The sequence below is a fragment of the Corylus avellana genome, chromosome ca1 (genome assembly GCF_901000735.1).
Source record: "Corylus avellana chromosome ca1, CavTom2PMs-1.0".
NCBI classification, from domain to species: Eukaryota; Viridiplantae; Streptophyta; class Magnoliopsida; order Fagales; family Betulaceae; genus Corylus; species Corylus avellana.
The window spans coordinates 28,162,003-28,183,882 of record NC_081541.1 but is presented as its reverse complement, the minus strand read 5'-3'; the positions used below and the strand labels follow the sequence as shown (position 1 = coordinate 28,183,882).

Sequence of the window (21,880 nt, the reverse complement as noted above, 5' to 3'; positions counted from 1 at the left end):
CTATTGTTACTTAATAACTAATATACTATATAAGTTATTTTTATTAATATATACATATTAATAAATATATATGAGTCGAGCCAAGTTCATACGAGTACGTATTGTCTAACATCGAACCTAATTTTGTATTCACGAACATTCAGTTTAACAATCGAGCTATGAGTCCGAGTATATTCATGGCTAGTCATGTTTGTTTACAAAACCCTACTTGCTTTACTTTCATAGTAATTTCTTTCTCTTATATATTTTGCTGGGTTCCATTCCAGTGTATACACATAGCATTTTGATTGGTTTTGGTCAGATTTAGCTTCTTTTCTTTTCTTTTTTTTTTTTTTTCTGGTTTTGGTAAAATGGGGTTGTTGCAAATTTTCAGAAATTGTTTTCAGCCAAATGCTTTTTTTCGCTAAAAAACACAACAGAGAATTGTTTATTTTTAGAAACAAAAACAGAAATCGATTTGCCACAAAAATAGAAATCAATTTGCCACACAAGGCCCTGTTTTCTTTCCCCGCAACCCATTTATGCTAAAGATGCCAACGAAACTTAGTCCATAAATGTTGCACATAAAATGTAACATCAAGTAAAATGTAACATCAAGTATCACTCCCAAACTCTTTTTGGAGATATAAGAAACTGGACTCTAATGATGATTGAAGTACCAAAGTCAAATATGTTTCTTAAGTTAAGGTTAGGAGTCACAAATCATGTTCTTGTTTTGGTTTCAGGTCGTTCTTGTGTTTGTTTTGAGTCGTGTAGTGAGTATAAAATATATAGATAAACCTTAACTCGACTCATTTAATTGAACATGTCAGACCTTTCAACGCTAACCTGCTAATTTCAAGTGAAATTAGTGTTAAATTCGCAAGTCGTATCAATAATTGTTGGCCTAAACCCTAAACCCTAAACCCATAAACCCTAACTTGCTAATTTTACATTGAGTTCGTGTTGCAAAACTTAGGCAAGGCTAGAAAAATTTTAGAGTTCATCATAAACAGCTTCCCACCTTTGGCGAGACCTTTAGTGCATCATACAGCTATAAAGAAAGCCAATAATCATCTCAATATTCCAACTAAAAGGCCACAAACTTACCTAAAAGGCCAACAGGAGACGAAGGTTACATCCCTTCTTTTGGATTGGCACTTCAGCATTAAGAAGATGATCATGGTTGAAAATTTAGGTCCAAAGTTATTGTAAACAAAATTGTTCGGATCAAATTTTTATCAAGGAATAGTTCATCAGTGTTGGCCAGTTCTAAAGTATAACGGCAACACTCCCTGACAAGAAAAATCTAAGAATTTTCTCAATCCTCAATTTTGTACAATTGTATTTGGTGTGAAGGATCTGGTTATTTTCCTCGGATCCCTAGCAAAACCTGAAAAGTGAAAGGATTAAGCTCATTAGGAAGAAATACAACAAAAATATACAAGCAGCACAACTCAAAGTAAAAAGGTAGCAATTGAAAAACCTGCAGGAAGCCTATGTTTCAAAGTAATAACAAACAATAAAAGAAAGATATTTTAAGAAGTCTAACACACCAGTTGAATGCCAATCTGCTATTGGAACATCTTGCTGTATGCCTTTCTCTCCAGATCACGTCGATCGGCAATCTGAAACAATAATATGTATTCATAACCCAATCCATCTCAAAACTCTATTGCCATTATATAAAGATACAATTTGCTTTGAACCAACCTTCTTCTTAGCAGCAGCAAGCTCTTTCTTTATTCCAGCTGGGGAAAAAGAAAAACAACCATTATAAAGTAGGGCTTTCAGCAAGTTTCAACAATGAAGTACATGAGGCCTAACTTTGAATTCCCGAAGAAACATATGTAATTTGACTATTTATTCATCCTTCATCTCCTTTCACAAATCAAAACAACTTTATGTTTGACACTTTTCGGGTTTTAATGTGGAAGGCAGAAATTTCAAACACAATAGTGTAAATTTTCAGTTCACAAACAATATAAAATACTGCATATATAAGATCTATATAGTTCTTAATTGAACTTCAGAGTCAAACATCTAAAGAGGAAATCACCCAGCATAAGTGTATGGTGTCTGGCCAAAAAAATGATTATGACGAAGCCTGAGTCACTAACCATCATTTGGCTCCAAATCCGATGCCTTCTTGAAGCTTTCAACAGCAGCATCAATGTCATTAAGTGCCATGTATGCCTGATACATCAGGAGGACCATTATTCCTAAAATAAGAAAAAATGTAATATATTTGCAAAGATATGCAAGCCAGCCTTGGGATTGAAGGCTGTAAAGTATAATTAAGACAAAACTTAAGAGATTCCTAACAAAGTTATGGCCGCACAAACAAGATATTTGAAATCAAAAACCTCCACTTCAAAATGATGCATTGTTTGGACATTTTAGGTGGTTATAGACAGATGATAAAAAAAAAAAAAATTATTTCAGAACACAATTATGCAAACTCAAATAATTCAAATGAGGAAACATGGGGGAAAAAACAATAGCAGAACATAAGATTTACAAAGATGAAAGCATGGAATAAGCATCTGAGCAAACTTTTTCCATGACAGAGTAGCTCAGACCGAGTATTTCTAAAAGTTCTCACCCGTCTAGTAATAGAAACCCTTACTGGAGGAAGATACCAACCTGACCTTGGCGGAACAAAGCTTTCACATTGTCATCTCCATCACGCATTGCAAATTCCGTGTCTAACAAAGCTCCTTTCAGATCCCCTAATTTCAACTTACAAGCCTAAAGCAATATACCGCATCAACTGTTAAATAGACAAAAGCAGCTTTGGATATTGAATGATACAAGGAAACATTTAAGAATAGTACATAAACCCATATGGGCCTTGACAGAGAAAGGATTAAAGGACTGATATGCTACCAAATGTAGGGATATATCATCAAAAGGAAAACTTCAAGTTGCGAAGACCAATTTATATATATAATGAATATATATCACACACATTCTTATTATTATCAAATAATCAATCGAAGATGTGTCTAGATGCTAACCCACCCCAAACTCAAAAATCAAATTAATAGAAAGAGATTTCTGATATGGACATTTATCTTTTCAAGACAACTTTTTGAACATGCTGCTTGCAAATAAAGGACTGAGAATATGACTTACAGAGCTGTTAGTGAAAATCTGTGACTTTGTCTTTCTCAAACTCGAACACTTCTCTGCAGTCACAAGAAAGAAAGCGTAGAATCAAAATTGAGGCATGTGTAAGTGCTAACTTCTTAGATCCTCCTCAATGCATAAATAAACTCCATGAGAAAAGTGATAGCTCACCTTCATCAATTCCATCTTTCTCCCAGCAGATATCCAGATAGCGTAAAGCCTTCCGATACTTTCTAAGAGCCATCTTATAGTCTTGTTTCTGTAGTCAGTAATTCATAGCATGTTGTAAAACGCAGGAAATATTTTTAACAAAAAAAAAATTAAAAAAATGAAGCCACTGAACGCCACTACCAAAAACTGGTTTTACCAAATTCCCTTCCTATCTTGAGGATTTATATTTCAACTAGAAGTCTCTCTCAAATATTATAAAATAAATCATTAACCTGAAGTGCAACCGACAACCCCTACCTTGTAATGCTCATTGCCAAAAGACTTTACAGAATCAACAGCATTCATCCACCAGGAGAGCTCATTTGGACTCTCGTCAAGGTCAGCTGGCCAATCAGGATAAGTATCACCATCTTTGAAAAAATTAGATATTCCATCATCTGCCCCGTCAAGAGTTTCACCACAGTCCACAATTAAGACATCAGCAGTAGGACTGTCACCATCAGTTGTAACATGCTCAATTGATCGCACCACTCCCATTCCTTTAACTACCTTCCCAAACACAACATGTTTTCCATCTAGATGAGAAGTGCGAGTTGTCGTGATGAAAAACTGAGACCCATTTGTGTTAGGACCGGAATTAGCCATAGATAACATTCCTTTCCTTTCATGCTTTACTTCAAAATTCTCATCTTCAAATTTCAAGCCATAGATAGATTCTCCCCCACTGCCATCACGAGCAGAGGTATCTCCACCTTGCACCATAAAGCTTTTAATAACACGATGAAAACAGGTTCCCTGGAATGATAACATTCATATATTCGAAATCAATTAGGATAAGTATCACTGAGCCCTTCAAAAGGCAAATACAAACAACGGTATGCAAATACATACAGTAGTTTGTGAGGAAAGAGAATAAGGTGAGTTTTCTATTTTATGCCAGAAATGATAAGCTACAAGTCTCTAGATTGACCAAACTTCTAGACCAGAAAGAACTGAAGAGGAGAAAAAGAAAAGGATCTACTACAGCCCCACCCATCTCACTGCACCTAACCCAAGTCCAAAACACTATGATATTTTGACACCCTGCGTCGGTGCCAATGAAAAGCACGGAGCTTATCATGTATGCTGATGCCTATTAAATGAAGAACACTACCTTGAAAAGCTATCCTTAAATTCAGTCGGCATTTTCTCATACAAAATATCAATAGGTACGTTGCCTTTATTTTTCAAGCACAGGCCAGTGAGACTTGTTCATGCTTCTTTCTGTGGCTTGCTGAGACTTGTTTACATCCACTACGGTTGAAAACATTTGATAACGTTTCTTAGAATGTGCCTTTTTTCTTCTTTTTTTTCCGTTGAAAAAGATGTGACCAAGTCAAAAGTAATTTTGAGTTTTTTGTGAGTATCTTGTGTTTAAAGTTGTTTGTTTATGTTTATACTTTTTTGGGTAAAAAGCAAAAAGCAAAGAAAGAAGGCGTTAGCCAAAAAGGCTTTTCTTTTTCTGACGAGTATAGGTGAATAGAAGTTCGTTCATCAAAGTCTCGAATAATTTCTTTTCAATGAGTCTCACATACTAATGGCGCTTTCATGAAAATTTACCCCTTGAAAGAACAATTACAATGGCCATGGCAATTCCAGCAAGTTAACAATAAAACGAAACCAACAATAAGTTTGTGAGAAATCATCAGCTAAACACATCCAAAAGCGCATCTTTCCAGAATTAAGGCCATTAAAACCACTTCATCACCTAAACAAAAATATAACTTCATAGTTTCCACAGACTGCAGAGATTTACAGAAGCTAAACAGAACCCAAAAAAAAAAAAAAAAAAAATCATCTTACTCTCTCACCAAGGACGCCACCCTTCTCAGAACAAAACGACAAAGCTACCTTCAGCCCAAATACATATACCAGACCCAACAAAAAAATTCCAAAATCCCCAATACATATTCATCCACACAAAAGCACATATGTATACAAAAACAATAGAGAGGCATAAATACCCTTGAAATTCATAATCACCATACACTCCAAAACCAAAGCCCTATCACTTTCCTCTATGATCAAGGGCAGCACAGTGTTTTCATCACCAAAAAACAATAACAAAAAAAAAGAACAGAAAAGAAAACAACTTAGACCCAGTTAGTTATATGCATAAATACATACACACATATTTGTATGTAAAGAAAGAGAGAACCTTGTAATGGAGTGGCACACCAGTGTTTGGACCAATGCCTTTCTCGCCAGTGCAGAGAGCCCTGAAGTTCTCAGCGGTTTTGGGCACCACATCGTTGAAGAGCTCCACCACTATCCTCCCTTCCAGCTCTCCTCCTATGCTTATGTCCAGATAGCACCGTGGCCTCCCCATCTCTCCCTCTCTCTCTCTCTCTGTTTCTCTCTTTCTCTGTTTCTCTCTCTCTCTCTGCTTCCTTCTGGACTCTTCTCTGAGCTCTATCTCTCTGTCTCTCCGTCAACGCATAGTGAATGACGGAACAGAAGAGAGAGTTAATGAACCCTAAGAACCGTTAGCTATTTATGTACTTCTCTCGAATCTGCCAAATTTTCAAACGCCTGACGCCTCGGTTTTTCAAGGGCCATTTCTTTTACATTGTTGCAAACGTAGGTCGTGTACAGTGTCAAGCTTTCAAATTTTCTCATATGCCATTGTCTCTTGTCGTTTTTTCTTTCTATTCACAACTACTTCGTGGTTTTACAATTCTACGCCCAATATTGTTAATAAAGTGCAATAACACCCTGCTTCTAGCAATATAAACATTTTTTTTTTCTTCTCTCCTCTTTCATCTTTTTGTCGATAATTAGAAATTTTGTGAAAAAAAGTGAGGGTAGATAAGGAACTTGTATTTTGTAAATAAATAATATTTTAATGGTATAAGAAAATGTAAGGGAAGTTATTGTGAAATATATTTTGATAGGAATGAAAAAAGTAATTTTGTGCCATAAACTTAAGGAAAATCAAAAGGAAGCTGCTGCTAGTGCTCTTAGCATCAAAATATCTTAACCTTGTCAGTGCAACGTCTCACCACACATTGAGTGAAACCTGAGATTCCTTACGATCGATATGCATTCGAACAGCATCGACATTTTAACATTAAACACACACGTCAAATCAGTATCTTTGGCACGTGATAAGATTTGGTTTGCTGAGCGTCTGCCACCATGCAATCTAATGATGCCTCATGGTGACTCCTTTCGTTCGAACAACATGTTCTCCATTTGAATATGGTTGTTTGAATTCGTTTTTCGACACTTTTTCCTCTTATCGTCACGTGTTGCTTATATTCGGTTGAACGACTATCGACCGAGACAGTCTAATCTAAAATTTCTTAAGTTCTTCCAATCCCCTTTTTGTTCTATTTTTCTTGATATCGTCCATATTAAGTTGATTGGGTGATATTGTGCACCTAGTAGTGATTTGGGTGTAACTTTAGCTATGAGTGTCAAAATCGCGCATAAGACCCCAATCCGAAAAACTCTTTTCTGTGCACACACTATGGTCACCCACCTATGCTCGGCGAGTGAATTTAGAGCTCCAAATACATTAGTTTCTCTTCCAAAACCCTTTTTAAGCTATCTTCTATCATTTCTAATAAATACTTATTTCTTTTAGGTGCGGTTAGGGTTTCTTCTTTCCTTTTTCATGATTCCTCTTTCTCTTCATCTGAATCTCTTTTCACACAACTTTTAGGTTCTAACTTATTACCTCATGTTTTGTTAGAACGTTCGTAGTTCACCATGGAGTCCATATACTATCATTCCATCTACAATTAATTTCCTCATTCATTGGGGTTTTTTGTTTTCTTTCTATTAAACCCTAATTTTCCATTATACTAATCATCCATCAAATATCTATGTAAGGAAGTCTATCTAACCCTTTACTTATTATCTAAGCTCCAAAAAAGTAATCCTTTTTCTCTATATATATGAAAAGCAGAATTTAGACCCCAATGCAATCAACCAACAATTATGCATCAACATTACCAATTATGCAACAGTAAATATCAAAATATCAAACCACACTAAAAATATAAACATTCAATTACAAACCACGAAAATAGGTTAGATTTGAATTCTTGAAAGTGTGCTCAACATCAATTAAATTTAGAACTAACTCATGAGAAGTACTAATGAAGTAATTGGATTTTCATTTCATGTATCATCATACTATTCTATTAAAAAAAAAAAAAAATTAGCTTCCATCATTTATCCATAAACCAATATTATCCAAACATCAAATATCAGTCAAATAATCTCCCCAAAATATCTCCTCTTTTTTATCACCAAGAGAAAAAGGGAAAGATTAAACAAAAACATGTTTTAAAACATAGCCAAAAAATCATAAAATAAAATTTTTAGCACTCATTATGATTGCTCATCTCCGGGGATCATCCTATGCAGTTTAGTCCTTACATCAATTGTGACCTACTCAACCTTGTTAGCTTGCTCAGCTGGATAAGTCTGAGTCAACCAAGTTTTGTTCCAAATGGTAACATCATTTGTGCTGCTACTAAGAAGATTCTTACTAAGGATGTCGCCTTAGGTGAAGCTCATGCGGCCCTTTTGGCGGTTCAAACTGCAACTTCATGCGGTGCTTACTCTCTCATCCTTGAAGGGGATGCACTTAATGTAGTCATTGCTATTCAACAACCCCAGCTACATGTGGGGTGTAATTTTTCTAATGTTGTTTCTGATATTTCCCTGTATTTGCATTCTTTCTTTAGCTGGAAGACTAAAAAAGTTTGTAGGAATGCTAACTTAAGAGCACATTGTTTGACTAAATGAGCCGCTTTCCACCTAGTGTTTGAAAGCATTCCCATAGAATCATCCATTATCTCGTCCATCTCCGAATCAATAGTGGAAAAGATCTCCTTTGTAACATTTTCCCCCTTTCAATTAAAAAAAAAAAAGTGAAAATATAAACTAGACTCCAAAATACACCTAGAGGTGGGTGAATAGGTGTTTAACAAAAATTAATGTGGAATTAAAATTAAGAAGCATGCAACAATCAATCACCAAAATATGTAAAGCAGTAAATCACAAAAACACAGATATTTTAGTGACGAAGATAAAAACTTTTAGAAAACTCTCTAAAAGTAAAACTTCTATGTTGCAGCCAAACCCGGTAAACTATTAAAAAAAAAATCCAGATTATAGACACAAGGACATTTACAACCCTTTGCAACTCCTAGGCTATGTAAGATCAACAAGCTTTCCGCTTGTCTCTTAGCTCAACAATCTTCTTGAAGTGATTCTTCTTTATGGGAACCTCTGATAAACTTCTTATCGTTGATGAACAAAGCAGTGAGGTTCCCCTATTGTAGTACTTCAAGTGTTTACTAGGTTGAGAATTAGCTTAAGATTAATGGGCTAATGGGTTTACCAAGTTTAGTAGGGTTCATTAGAAATAAGAATTTTGAATTTTGGTTGTTGACTGAACCTTCTAAGCCTTGTAAGTTTGTAACTAAACATTCAAGAGAACACCCTAGTGAAGAACAATCGTGTATGGACCACTGAATGTTCAACCTTAACCATATCCTGGAATGTTCGACTATGGACTACTAAACGTTCACCTGCAACCTTAAAACCGTTGGGTAATAGTACATAAAATGTTCAACTGTACGTAGATTAGAAAAAGTAGCTGAATCTTATCCTCTGGCCTTTTTTCTTTTTTAAATACCCCACCCATCAGCATATTTTCGCCCTTCCAATTAGTTTGTTCACAGAGAGAGAGAGAGATTTAGAGAGAGAAGGAGCTCTCTTGGTGCCTTGTTCTCCAAAGGAGACAACTTTCCTAGCCCAACTCATTTCATTAGTGGTTGTTTTACTGTTTAATTTGTGTTCATAGCATAACTTGTAGGTTTTAGTTTCTAGATGATTTTGTTGGTCTTAACACTAGCTTACTGATGTATTAGTGGATTAACAATGATGGATGTAGTTCTTCTTGTATGGATGTGTTGTTGTGGCTTAAGATTCTGTTAGAGATCACGTTAAGACCTTAAGACTTGTCTAGAAGTGGTTTTGTTAGTTTTTGGTTTGAAAATGAGTTTCTGCCCAGCACCGAACATTCGACTTCTTCTGATCGAACATTTGATGTCGTGATCGAACTTTTGATCTTCTTTACCTAAATGTTCAAGGGTCAGGCAGGAGACCTGTTTTGAGCTTATTAGGGTTTAAGGCTTGTCTTTGCTCGGGTTTAGAACTAACTCAAGCTAACGGTAAGCCTTTTCTCAGATTTCAAGGTTGTGAAGCCTCAAGAGAATTTTGTGGAGGACCTCTGTGACACAAATGAGTAAAACTTACACGGATACTTGTTAGTATGTTCTTTGAGCATAACATGATTATTTTATGTATCAAACGTGCATATTTACAACTTACATGAAATACGTTTTAAACTACTGTGAACTTTATTTTTGTGAAAATAGGTGATGAATTATCAAGATAATGAAATGATGAGTTTGTAAATACATGCATATAAAATACTATGAATTAAAGTGCATCATATGACATGGTACACCGGTACGTGTGGGATAACGGTCATGTGCTTACTATACAGGTCAACTCCATGGTCAAAGGTTTTATTGTTATGTTTGGCCTTGGATTCAATAGTTGTTCGTGACCGGCGCATCCATGCTTAAATGGTAGTCGCTACAAGACAGACATTATTAGCGGTGTGACCCACCCGAGGTCAAATTTGGTTAAGCTATTATTGTATGGACGGTAACGTACAATATTTGGGGCATTAGTATTATATTATAGGTCTCTCGGAACAACACTAACCGTAACGGGAAGTGGTTAATATCTCGGGTAGACAATATAATGTTAAACTATGACATGATTCTTATATTACAACATATATGAGGAGTAGAGATCTTTGAGTCTTATTGTTTATGGATGAGACTGAGAGACGAACCGTAAAATTAATTAACTTCTCGAGGCATTACATCTATTGACCACCTTCTTGAGAGTGGGGTTGGGTCCATGGAAACTACACCACCACCCATGGAGGTGTCTCTGTCCACAACCACCCCTTCATGTTTTCTTTTTCTTTTTCTCTTTTCTTTTATGTTAAGTTTTTTTTTATTTTTTTTTAACATGTCCACACAAGAAAGGGGAAGGAGGATTCGAACTAGTGACCTTCGCTTCATAAGGCGTGGTCTCTAGCCGATTGAGCTATCCTTTGGGGACCCTTTTATGTTAAGTTATATGTCGATGTGGCAAGAATTAACATGTGGTAGTATTTATTATTCTTATGTGGTGTCCAAGATGCACGCTCATCAACCTTTTTTAACATAATTGAGACAGAGGGAGTAAAGCGATAAATGGGAAACACATAAGAATCATATATGACACTTTTGAAAACCCATAGAATATTTTGATTAATTAACAGCATAAAACACAAGGACTAAAAAAGTATTCAACCTAAGGGTTAAAAACATTTGAGTTCCCTGAACAATCAATTATTTTAAAATGAGCCCTACAAACTAATAGGTGTGACACTTAGATACATCAAACTATTATTTTGCTGCAAAAATGTCACTCCATTAGTGTTGACCGTTAGAATTGATAGAAAAATTAAATTTGACCAAAATCTTTTGAACATACTCTCACTTTGACTATTGAAAATTCAAATTTACCCTTGATAATTATTAATTCATAAAAAAAGATTAAATTAAAAAGAAAAAAAAAAAAAAAAAAAAGAGGTTCAGCCACCCCCAGAGGGTTAGGGGTGGCCGCAAACCATCCCTAACCACCTCTGGGGGTGGTCCACGAGCCACCCGCTCCTTGATTTTGGGTGACCAACGGATCTATCCTCATGGGGTGGTTTTAGCTTTTTAGAAAATAGGCCTATTATAGGAAGAGAGACATAAACGTGGCTATGTACAGGGCAAGTTACCACTTTTCCATCAAACCTAACAGTGGAGGCTAATAGAATGGCTTTTATATGCCATAAAATGATAGTTTGTATACAAGTATCAAACTCGTCAATTTGTGGGGTTTTTTAAAAAAATAACCGATAGTCGAAAGCTTTAAGTGTAATTAACAAAAAAAAGAAACTTCAAATCAGCTTGCTAGAGTTTCATGCTTAACTAAAATTAAACCAGTACCCTAGACGCAAAACCTACCGAAGCTTCTCTTCCTTGTTTTGGTCTATGGAGGTTTTTACTTTTGTGTCCTACAAGCTTCATGTGTTTGCCTCTCTTTTCTCTAGACACCTGGATGGTACTTCTCCGGTGCTTTTTTCCTTGTCGTGGCTCGATCTCTTCTCCGGTCACTGCTTGAGGTGTAGTTTTAGTGGGGGTTCGGAAAGATTTGAACAACCTTTCGAGGTTCATACATTTTCTCGTGCCTCTTAGTTATACTGTTTTTAATACAAATAAGATTGAAGGATCTTTTGAGGTTGGTGCCCCATCTCAAACCACATTTATCACAACCCTTCAATTTCAAATAGCCCTAGTCATTCAATTGATTAATTTTCAATAATTCTAAGCTTTTTTCTCTCGCTATTGTGATTGCTTTAGGTTGTTGTTTGACTTGTCCTCCCCTTGTTTTTCTTTTCTTCTTTGTTGTATTTATCATTTCTCCTTCCTCGTGATGATTAGATTCTAAGATATTTCCCACAAAAAAATATATATATATATATATTAACCAATGACCTTAAGCAATAAAAAAATGAGGGACCTTTTTCTTTTTCCATTTTTACTGTTTTGTTTTGGAGGGTGTGGCTACCGCCTACCGACACTAAATAATGTTCATAGAAAAGGGAAACAAAACAAACGACAAAATCTGAAAAATTATGACTCGACTGTTTATATGTCGATGGACACTATAAATTATAATTAAATGGATTCCATTGTGAAGTTGAAGCACGAGGGGGTGCGGGCCTTTCTATGTTGTGCATTTAATCTTAATATTTCAAAATTTATTGTATGTATGTGTTGGAAACAGAATGACATATCAATGCAAATTGTTTTTTGGATTGACATACCTACGGCTACGGGAAAAGGACCTGTCGTTGAGTGCAAACGACTTGTCTCTGGAAAAGATTCATAAACATACAAAGAAGAAATACATGGAAAGCAATGCATGCACCTCCATGATATGCGCACGAACCTGGCGCAGGTGCGCCCATTCCTGTAACTGTGGCTCCGTAGACCTGAGTGGGATGCATGGTCTTGTCGATCTGTCTTGTCTACAGCTTCTCGTCCCTTTCCGGATCTCCAAGAAGTGGAAAACCAACGAAGTTCCGCATCTAACTCCAATAATGGAGAGTAACCCAATCTGTTGCGCCATACGTGTTGGATTTGAATTGTGTTAAGTTGTGTATAAAATTTTATAATTTAATTTTAATTTGACCTATTTAATTAAATAGGTCATATTCTCTTTTTATAAAACAATTTTGAGATGAGGAAGGAGTATATATGCTCCCTCCTCTCCTTTTCTCATTCTACTCATCGCTCCTACCTACTCCCTCCCTTTTTTTTTCTTTTTAATGTTTTTTGTTGTTCTCCTAACATATTAGCAACTCCGTTATCTCCATTATGCGTCCATGCACTTTTTACCTTGTTGTACCATTCATCTCAACTCCGACCGCTTGCTAACTATTTGTTTGTGTTTTTTATTTTGAATAAGAGGTTTCTTCTCTCTAGATTTGCCCTCATGAGTGAGAATGAAAAATTAGGTGTGAGAAGTTATTTCTCACGGCCTAGATAATTAGGTGTGAGAGGTTATCTCTCACGATCAGTATAAATAAATTTTGTTTGGAAATTTGGCTACCCATGTCTTAAATCTAGTATGCTCAGAGTAGATCGACTCTTTAACTGTATTTGTATATGGGTTAGCGGAAGATTGAAATCATAAATAGCACCTGATTGTAATAAATTTTGTTTGTATCTATGACTTTGTAACTTTATAGCATGTGACTATAATTTTTACATAACTTTACGCTTTGTGCTATAAGAGCTTTTTGTTCTGCTCTGTAAGAGCTTTATGCTCGTGATCTTTAATCAATGAAATCATCAGATTTCCGTTCAAAAAAAAAATGGTCAAATCCTTCAACTCTAAGCATTTACTTTTTGAGTTCGTCTCGAGTTTGCCAATTATATCAAAATTGTCTAAAAACATGTTTGAAATTGCGTTTGAGAAATAGAGCTTTTAAGTAAAAAAAAATGTTTTTTGTCCAAAGGTTCAAAGTGCATTTTGACTATTTTTACGATTTTTAAACTCTTAAAACCGCTTTCAATTTTTACCAAATTTGTACTTTTTTCTTCAAACCAACTTTTTGAATGTTAACACATTTTTAGACCCCTCAAACACACACTTAAACAAGTCCTAAGCCTAACTTAGTAGATCCACCTAGGAGACAATCTACATTTAGGTTTGTCCATACTTGCTACTTTTATGGTAGAGTTAATTAGATTTTTAACCAAATTGTTTTTAAATTGAGACGGATATCGTGTGAATCAGAATTCCTATTGTAGGAATTGTCAAAAAGAGTTGTTTATGTTGATTAAAGATGTGTTGGTTAGGTTAGATGTCTTGGACAGTTTTATGGTTAGAAGTTACAAGGAAGTGAAGGCACCACCATAGTCAAGCAGGTTTTGGTGAGAAAAAGTGACCATATTCACACTTTAGGGAGGATAATGATAGTAACGATAGTTTGGCATTGACTTAGCACCGTTATCAAATTTTACACACTAAAATAATTAAAAGGACTTTTTTTTTTTATATATATTTTAACTATTTACTTTTTTAGAACATCTCCAACAGTCTCACTATTTTAACAATCCACCTTCACTATTTTATTTAAATATTATTTTTTAAAGATTTGTTTATTATTTCTTTAACTATTAAAGTATGAGAGATAAAAAAAAAAAAAAAAAAAAAAAAGAGAGAAAAAAAAAAAACCATTTTTTTATTCAATTGGTGAATATATAATAATTACTATTAAAGGGTATGTCTTTTTTTTTCATTTTGCATGTCATGTTGTATTATGCATTATCATGTTTTCTTTGTGTTCCCATGTCTTGCATTGCATTGCATTTAATTACTTTGATGTGATTTTTGTATTTTTTTTGTATTTTTTTTTGTTTTATGTTTTTTCATAAACACAACTGTGGGGTCCAATATAAGTGCATAATGTCCTATTCTGTGCTTAATGGTTTGTATGCATATATAAATGCATTATATGTGTATTATGCAAAAGGGTTTATGTTATGTGTTAGATTGATTTTTATATGGTTGCATAAGTGGTGATAAAAGTATAGATAATGCTTGTAATTCTTATGTGCTATTTGATTGCCATAAGTTAATTTTAACCACATATGTGAGTGTTTGGTGGGCAATCATGGGTGGCATAGTACGTTTTGAAGACCAAATTTTTTTTTTTATTAATTAATTAATTAATTTTTTTTTTTTGAGCATGAAATAGTAGGCTAGGGAGACCAATTGTAACTATTCTACTTGGGTATAACCATTGTAGCATCTACCTGCTGGGAGCCGCACAAAAGGGGGTCTAGACGGTGGGAACTGCAAGCACTTCTTCAAATTCAACTAAGTCATAGCCTAACCCAGCTCCACTAGAACATCAATAAAAATTCAAGGCGACTAATACTAATCAAGCATATGTGGGAATTCTCCGTCGTGAAATTTTTTTTTCTCTTACTCACTATTACAAGTACACAATAGCAAAAACGTAAACATTGCCTAATAAAAATCTCTATGTTGATTTGTTTTATGCCTGTTTTGATTTTTGGATAATTTTATATGTGGTGCCTGGCTTAATATTTGTTCAATTTACTAATTTGGATGGTGTGATTAACTTGGGATTTAAAACAATTTTTTTTTTTTCATATAATGTTCATCAAAATTCATTTTTGTTCACAACACAGCATAAATCAATGTAAAAAATTTGAATTTGACTTTTGGTAGGGCAGCTCATTGGTTCCTTTTGCCCAAAAAAAAAAAATCACATAAAGATGCATAATTAGGAAAAAAAAAAACAAAAACTTTCACAAAAAGATCTTAAGGAAAATTATGTTTTCAAAAAGGGGCTTGGCTTCAATCGTTTTTCATATATGTAATTAATTAATGTGTCACAAAGTAGAATTTGTACATTTAACAAGCATCAACTCATGTAAATTAGAGCTTAGAAGAGAAATTCAAATATAGGGGATGCACGAATGACGTTCAAGTTGGTCAAGGACATTTAAAACCCCATTAATTAAAAAAGTTGCATGCCTATATATCTTTCATTAAGCTTTATATATATATATATATATATATATATACATTTTAAGAAAAATCATTCCGATCTCATTAATAGAGAAGTCAAAAGCATTAAAACTTTTACAATCATAAATAATAATGTTCTGAAAGATCCTAACCGAAATTAAGAGATTAAAGTTGTAACTAAAAGATTACATATCAAAGACGTCAAAATTCGCTAGCCTATGACTAATCTTTAATTGAAATAATAAATCTACACTAGGCATACACAAACCAATATAAATAGCTCTTATTTCTCAACCCTACAATCAATAGGATCCATGCCGACACACGTTTCTCTCCACCCGAAACCAATGCATAAGTAACTGTTTTTAACAAGATTGATCATATCATTTTTAAATTAAGTTCGTACATAAAGGTGTGAGCCAACTTTCAACACTTGTCACATCTAGGGTTGATTATTTTATAGGTGGAGAAAAGATTTCGTACGTATGGTGTTTGAAAAAAACGAATAGGCTGAGAAAAAAAATTGGAAAAGAAAGAATTGAATAATGGTGTACTATGCCAATGAGAAGAAGAACAGCTAGAACATTACTTTCCAGAGCTTAGAAAAGTAATTTTGATATTAAAAGCTCTATTTTTCAACATAATCTCAAACAAATTTATTGTTTGACAAAACTTTTTAGATATTTAAATCCCTTAACGCCAAGGGCGGAACTGCCCGGCCTCCTTGAAAAGATTTTCACTTTTAATTTTGTCATCTCTAATCTTAAATCCTGATTCCGTTTTTCCCTAACGCAATCCCGAACAAACTATAAATAGCGATCTCAGTCCATTATTTGATTGGCATGGGCCCATTTGAAATGAAGAAAATTGGGCACTTGAGATGATAATGCTAAATTTTGAAGCACTAATTAAGTGAATTGAATCCACGCAGAGATGAGTTCTGCGCAGCTCCATCAAGAAAAGAAAGTGGGACAGATAATACATAACATCACAAGCTCCCCATTCTCCAAAGCCTCCAGTGTTGTTTTTGTCTTGATATGCAATAATTTATGTCTATAAGCCTATGACATTGATTACAGAATATGAGGCTTGAATAGATTGGTGAATAATAATAATAATCATAATAATGCATGAGATTAGGTCTATGCGTCCACGTCATGTAGCACCATGTGTGCAGCATGCTTAGAAGATGATTGGGTGCCTTTTTTCAAGTCTTCAGACAAAAAAAAAAAAAAAATCGTATCAATATTTTCAATTAAGTATAAGCCAGTTTAATAAATTATCTTTCCATTCCAAAGTCTTGTTAATTAATGTATGTATTTAATAAATTATCCATAAACATGCAGAATAAGGTGGTCGTGGTCCTATATTTGCTTTGCAAGATGGGCCGGCAAAGACCATGTTGAGTATCATGCGGCCGAGGATAATTTATACTAGCCTGGCTCTGTCGGTAGTTGCAGTAAATAAGGGCCTGTTTTGAAAACCATGGTGGGCTTTCTAGTGGCATGCAAGTCCCAAAAGGTTACAGAAGAACCCTATCAATTCTATAGAAATTTGGCACAAATTAAGTTTTTTTTTTACCCTCAAATACCATATTAGTATATTACCACGTTATTGTGGAACAGAAAAGACTAAAAAACTACGAAAACATCGTATTAATTGTTGTTCTCTTAGATAGTCGTCTTCTAAAGTCCATAAGATCTCCATTCCCCCCGATTCAAGAGAGTGATAACGCCGCCGCCGTCTCCTTTGCCACTATTCTGGCACCGTAAGTCACCAAATATAATCCCTTAATGCATGTTATAGGGATTTAATTAAATGGGTCTGTTGAGGTTATCCCACATCAGTTGTGGAAGGGGCTGGTGGTCAGTTTATAAGTGCGAAGGAAAACCTCATCTCTTAAGCTAACTTTTGGGGTTGGGAAATGTAGACCACCCAATCTTAGTATTAGAGCCCAGGTTCAACCAACAAGTTTTGACTCAACAGCCACTGAAAAAACGAGTTGTCTCTATTCCGACCTAGGGCCTAATGTGTGAGGGAAGATTGTTGGGGACCACCCAACAGAGTCAAACTTTTCAACCCTAACATATTAATTTTGTATTAAATTTATAGGTTGTATCAAAAATTGTCGGCTAAAATCTTAATCCCAAATGATTGTGCTTCTAACTCAATTTGTCTCATGCCTTTCCCTTTATGGTATTTAACCAGTGCAAAAAGAGGACTAGGCACACTCCTTTTTTCTTAAGATGCATTTTTAAATTTAGGAGTAACTTCACTTTAAATCTCTGAATTACCAAGCGATTTAAGAAGTCACCCAAACTTCAAAATCTCTCAATTTGGATCCCTGAACTTTCAATTGCAATCAATTTGAACCCCTCCGTCGGATTTTAAACATTAAAAGTGAGACAATGACGTTTACTACATTTATACCCCTGACTTTTTATAAAATTTCAAATTTACCCTTAATTCCAAATTAAAAAATAAATAATTTTTTTTTAAAAAAAAAAAATTATGGATATTTTGGTCCTTTTATGGGTAAATCAGGGAAGTTAATAGCTAAATATGATGAAAGGGTTCAAATTGACTGCAATTGAAAGTTCAGAGGTCCAAATTGAAAGGTTTTGAAGTTTGGGGGCTTCTCAAATCGTGGTAATTCAAGGGTCTAAAGTGAAGTTATCCCTTTAATCTAACTTGGTCGTGTTTGGACTCGACAACATATTCATAGAATATATCTCACTTGCCATGCCTAGACCAATTACAACCTAAAAGGATGCACCCTTTACTTGGTAAATGATTGTTTTTTTTTTTTTTTTTTGGTAAAGTCCACTTAACCTCCTCAAATTATCACCACAATGACAATCTACCCCCCAAACTACTAAAACAATGACAATGTACCCCCCATTACTAGCAAAGTGACCAAATTACCCCTATATAATTTTCAATAAAACAAAAATACCCTTAAAATTTTGGAAAAAATAAATTTTAGTATTTTTGTTTTTATTTTAGTAAGGGTAATTTTGTCATTTTGTTAAAAGTAAGGGTACATTGTCATTGTTTTGATAGTTTATGGGGTAAATTGTAACAATTGATACTTTAGGGGGTAGATTGTTATTAGGGTAGTAGTAAGGGTAAATTACCACTTTTTTTTTTTAAAGAAAGATAAAAATGCATGTGAGAAAATTGTAGTGGAAGGAGATGCAAAAATAGTTATTGAAAATTTTCTCTTTTTCTTTTTAGGTCCGGTTTGTTTTAATGTAAAATATTTTTTTGAAAAGATTGAATGTTTAGCACGGTGTAAAATATTGGTCAATTTAAAAATATTTCAGTTGGAGGAGAAAAATAACATTCATGAGGTGTAAAATAATTTACATAGATGAAGGAAAATAACATTCAGGAGGTCTCAGGATGCCCGAATACCTGTCTGGATAAAAAAAAAACCCAAATTGCAAGCAACTTGCACTAGATTTCAATCCCAACCCAACTCCTTATATTCGCTCTCTTTCTCCACAACTCATTTGTGTCCTCTTTCTCTTTTTCCAACTCTTCAAATTATATAAAAATATAAAAAAAAATAAAAAAACTAGTTTTTCAGACGTGTCAAACATGGAAAGACATTTTTAACAAAGGTAACCTAGGACTTAAGGGACAGAACAATGGAAGAATTAATTAAAGAGAAAATCAGTACAAATTGTACAGAGGAAGTGTCCTAGAGAGAGGCCAGAGAGAATCCCACCTTTGCTTATTGCTAGAGTTGATGGCTTCATGATGGTATTGGTGGTGGCCGAGACAAAAGCTGCCAATATCACATGGAATTTTCAATAAACAACCAATTGCCACCTACAGATTGGGTGTGTGTGTCTCTTGCTCAATCTGTTTCTTCATTTTCTTCACTAAATGGTCATCCACATTTTCAAGTGGTCCACTGTCCACTTTTGCCCAATTGATATTTATACTTTTATTTTTGGAAAAATCTTACTTGCATTTATAATTTCTCTTTCAAACTTTTCAAACTTTAAAAATTAATGTATTTAAGTTTATAAAATCTGCAATTTCACACATATCATTAGAGTTTGAGGTTAAATTAGACGGTAAATAAATGAAATAACTCTTATAATTTAAATCAGACGGTAATTATAAATTTATAAAATTACCTTAATTAAATAATTAATAAAAAAAACATTGTGAACATCAGCTGCCATGGGTCACTTGTGACCCAATGTGGGTCTTAAGGTTGGTCATCAAACCCACCAAGCCGACCACCCACTAAGCCTAACGTGGATTATGCAAAACAAATTAGGGATATTTTGAAATTTATTACGGCCTCCGTTAAGATTTAACAAGAGTGACATTACAAACTTGTGTTAACTTGGATACATTAAATTGAAAGCTTTTTGAAGTTTAGGAGAATGATTACAAATACGATAAAAGTTTAGAGTGTTAAATGAATTTTTCCATTACTATTATTTATTTAAAAATATATTGTAACGGCCATTGTGGAGAGTTGTGAGTGCATTGAACGGCACTCATATATTTCTTAGTTTCTATCAAGTTGCAGACTAAGTTGTGATGGACACACCTTCAAAAACTGTGAGACACTAAGTATCAAAGACTCTGAATTTCATGATTTGGATATGGATTTTGGTTTGCAAATTTTGTTGCACCGAAAGGGCTCCACAAAGAGCAAATACGAAGAGCCAAGTGAGTAGAGGAGCCGAGGATCTACCACTTGATCGAGACCAAAATAAATGTCAGCATGTGCAACCCACACATGCCACGGCGGCGCGTGGGGGTGTACGCACTAGAGGAGTGGAGACTGGTGATGGTGGAGGCATAGCACATGGTTAATGAAGGCAGAGGAATAGCAGTAGATCTAACTTCAAAATCATAGACAAAAAACCTAAAAAGCTATGGGATGGGGAAGGAGGAGTGGAGGCTCTTCCCTCCTTAGCTTGGATCTTGTGAGGGTTGCATAGAGGATTTGTGTTTTTAGGAGACGGAGCAAGAGAAACAGAAGAAAAACTTGAGTGTGCAATATCCTATATATAGCCTCAAGCACAAACCATACTAAGAGCAACAATCCCAAAGTAAAGTTGGTCACAAGGTTTTCCACTAACTTTCTCCATTTACAAGGATTTCCATAAGATTGCGCATGAGGAAGGCACGTGTCACGTGTAAAGTGCGACACTCGTAAAGTGTGTCTAAGACGCGCACATGATAAGGATGCGCTGGGAGAGTCACCGGCGCGTGAAGCGTAACCATAGAATGTTGAAGCTGTGAAAGCTTGCGGGAAGTCCACTAAGGCGAATTTTGACGGCGGCAGACTTGTTGGCTTTGGATCTATTGAATGGTGCGGCAAACACGCCAATTAGTCAACTATGATGGTGCATGGCTGTACAAGCAAAAAAACTAGGTAGTGCATGCGGTGGCTTTGGTGACAGGTATTCCACTTATCAATAAATCTGAACCCAGCAAACCTAATTCTGGTTTTGGATATCCATAATTTGGTTCAAGGAGGACTAGGAAGACATTGACAACACGGGCGAAGCGCGTGGCAGTGCGTGACAAGCATGAATGTTTGGCAGAATGTTCAAGTAGCATGGAAGGTCCAATGGGACTAAAGAGAAATGAAAAGTGAATCTTCAACCCTTAAAAGAATTACAGCACGGATGCTGTAAAAAAAAATTACAGCACCTAAGCCTGATCCTTATTGGATATAATATGAAATAAAAGGAAAAGCAGAAACAGAAAGAAAAACTGATGACGTGTTAGGGTTACATATTGAATGAAATTGAAGTCTGGGTCTTGAAAAAACGCTTAGCCCTCTCTCCTAAAAAAAAACCCTAACCTAGCCACCGCCTGGTTTGGGAGGAGGGAAGAACCTCTTTCTTCCCCCCCCCTCCCTTTTCCTCCTTGTTTTTTTTTTTCCTCTGGATGAGTTTTTCTCTAACACCCGTTGCCTTGTGCGATTTATCCCCCCTCCTCCCAATATTGCATCATCTTCGCCTCCATAGCCGCCGTGTCGCCTCCTTTGTTTCGCCGAATCGTCACCTCCACCCGGATCTGTTTTGTTTTTTGGGTTTAGCTCTTTTGGTGCTAGATCCATCTTCCTACGCCAAATCTGCCCTCCATCGCGCCCTTCCTCCATCATCATCGGCACTCCAACCCCCCGTCGTCTCCTTCCGCTCCTACTCCGGTTTGCCTCGCGCCAGTGTGGCTTCTCCGACAACTTCGTTGATACTTGTGATTTTTGGGTTTGGTGTTATGTTCCTGCTTTTTAATTTTATGCTCTGCCTTGTGTGACTTCTTTTGGGCTTGTATTTTCTATTGCTTTTATGTTTTGTGTTTGTTT

At 35.3% G+C, this 21,880-nt stretch overlaps 1 protein-coding gene across 1 annotated transcript; it reads right to left on the bottom strand.

Moving 5' to 3' along the window:
• Positions 1 to 965: 965 nt before the first annotated feature.
• On the bottom strand, positions 966 to 5,877 carry LOC132175760 (peptidyl-prolyl cis-trans isomerase CYP40). Its single transcript, XM_059587810.1, has 9 exons — positions 5,480 to 5,877; positions 3,580 to 4,077; positions 3,283 to 3,370; positions 3,118 to 3,170; positions 2,626 to 2,730; positions 2,100 to 2,175; positions 1,693 to 1,730; positions 1,536 to 1,607; positions 966 to 1,372 (listed from the first exon to the last, which is right to left on the bottom strand). Exons 1-8 carry the CDS (start codon positions 5,648 to 5,650, stop codon positions 1,554 to 1,556), a joined length of 1,083 nt encoding a protein of 360 aa, XP_059443793.1. The 5' UTR covers positions 5,651 to 5,877; the 3' UTR covers positions 966 to 1,372; positions 1,536 to 1,553.
• Positions 5,878 to 21,880: the final 16,003 nt, after the last annotated feature.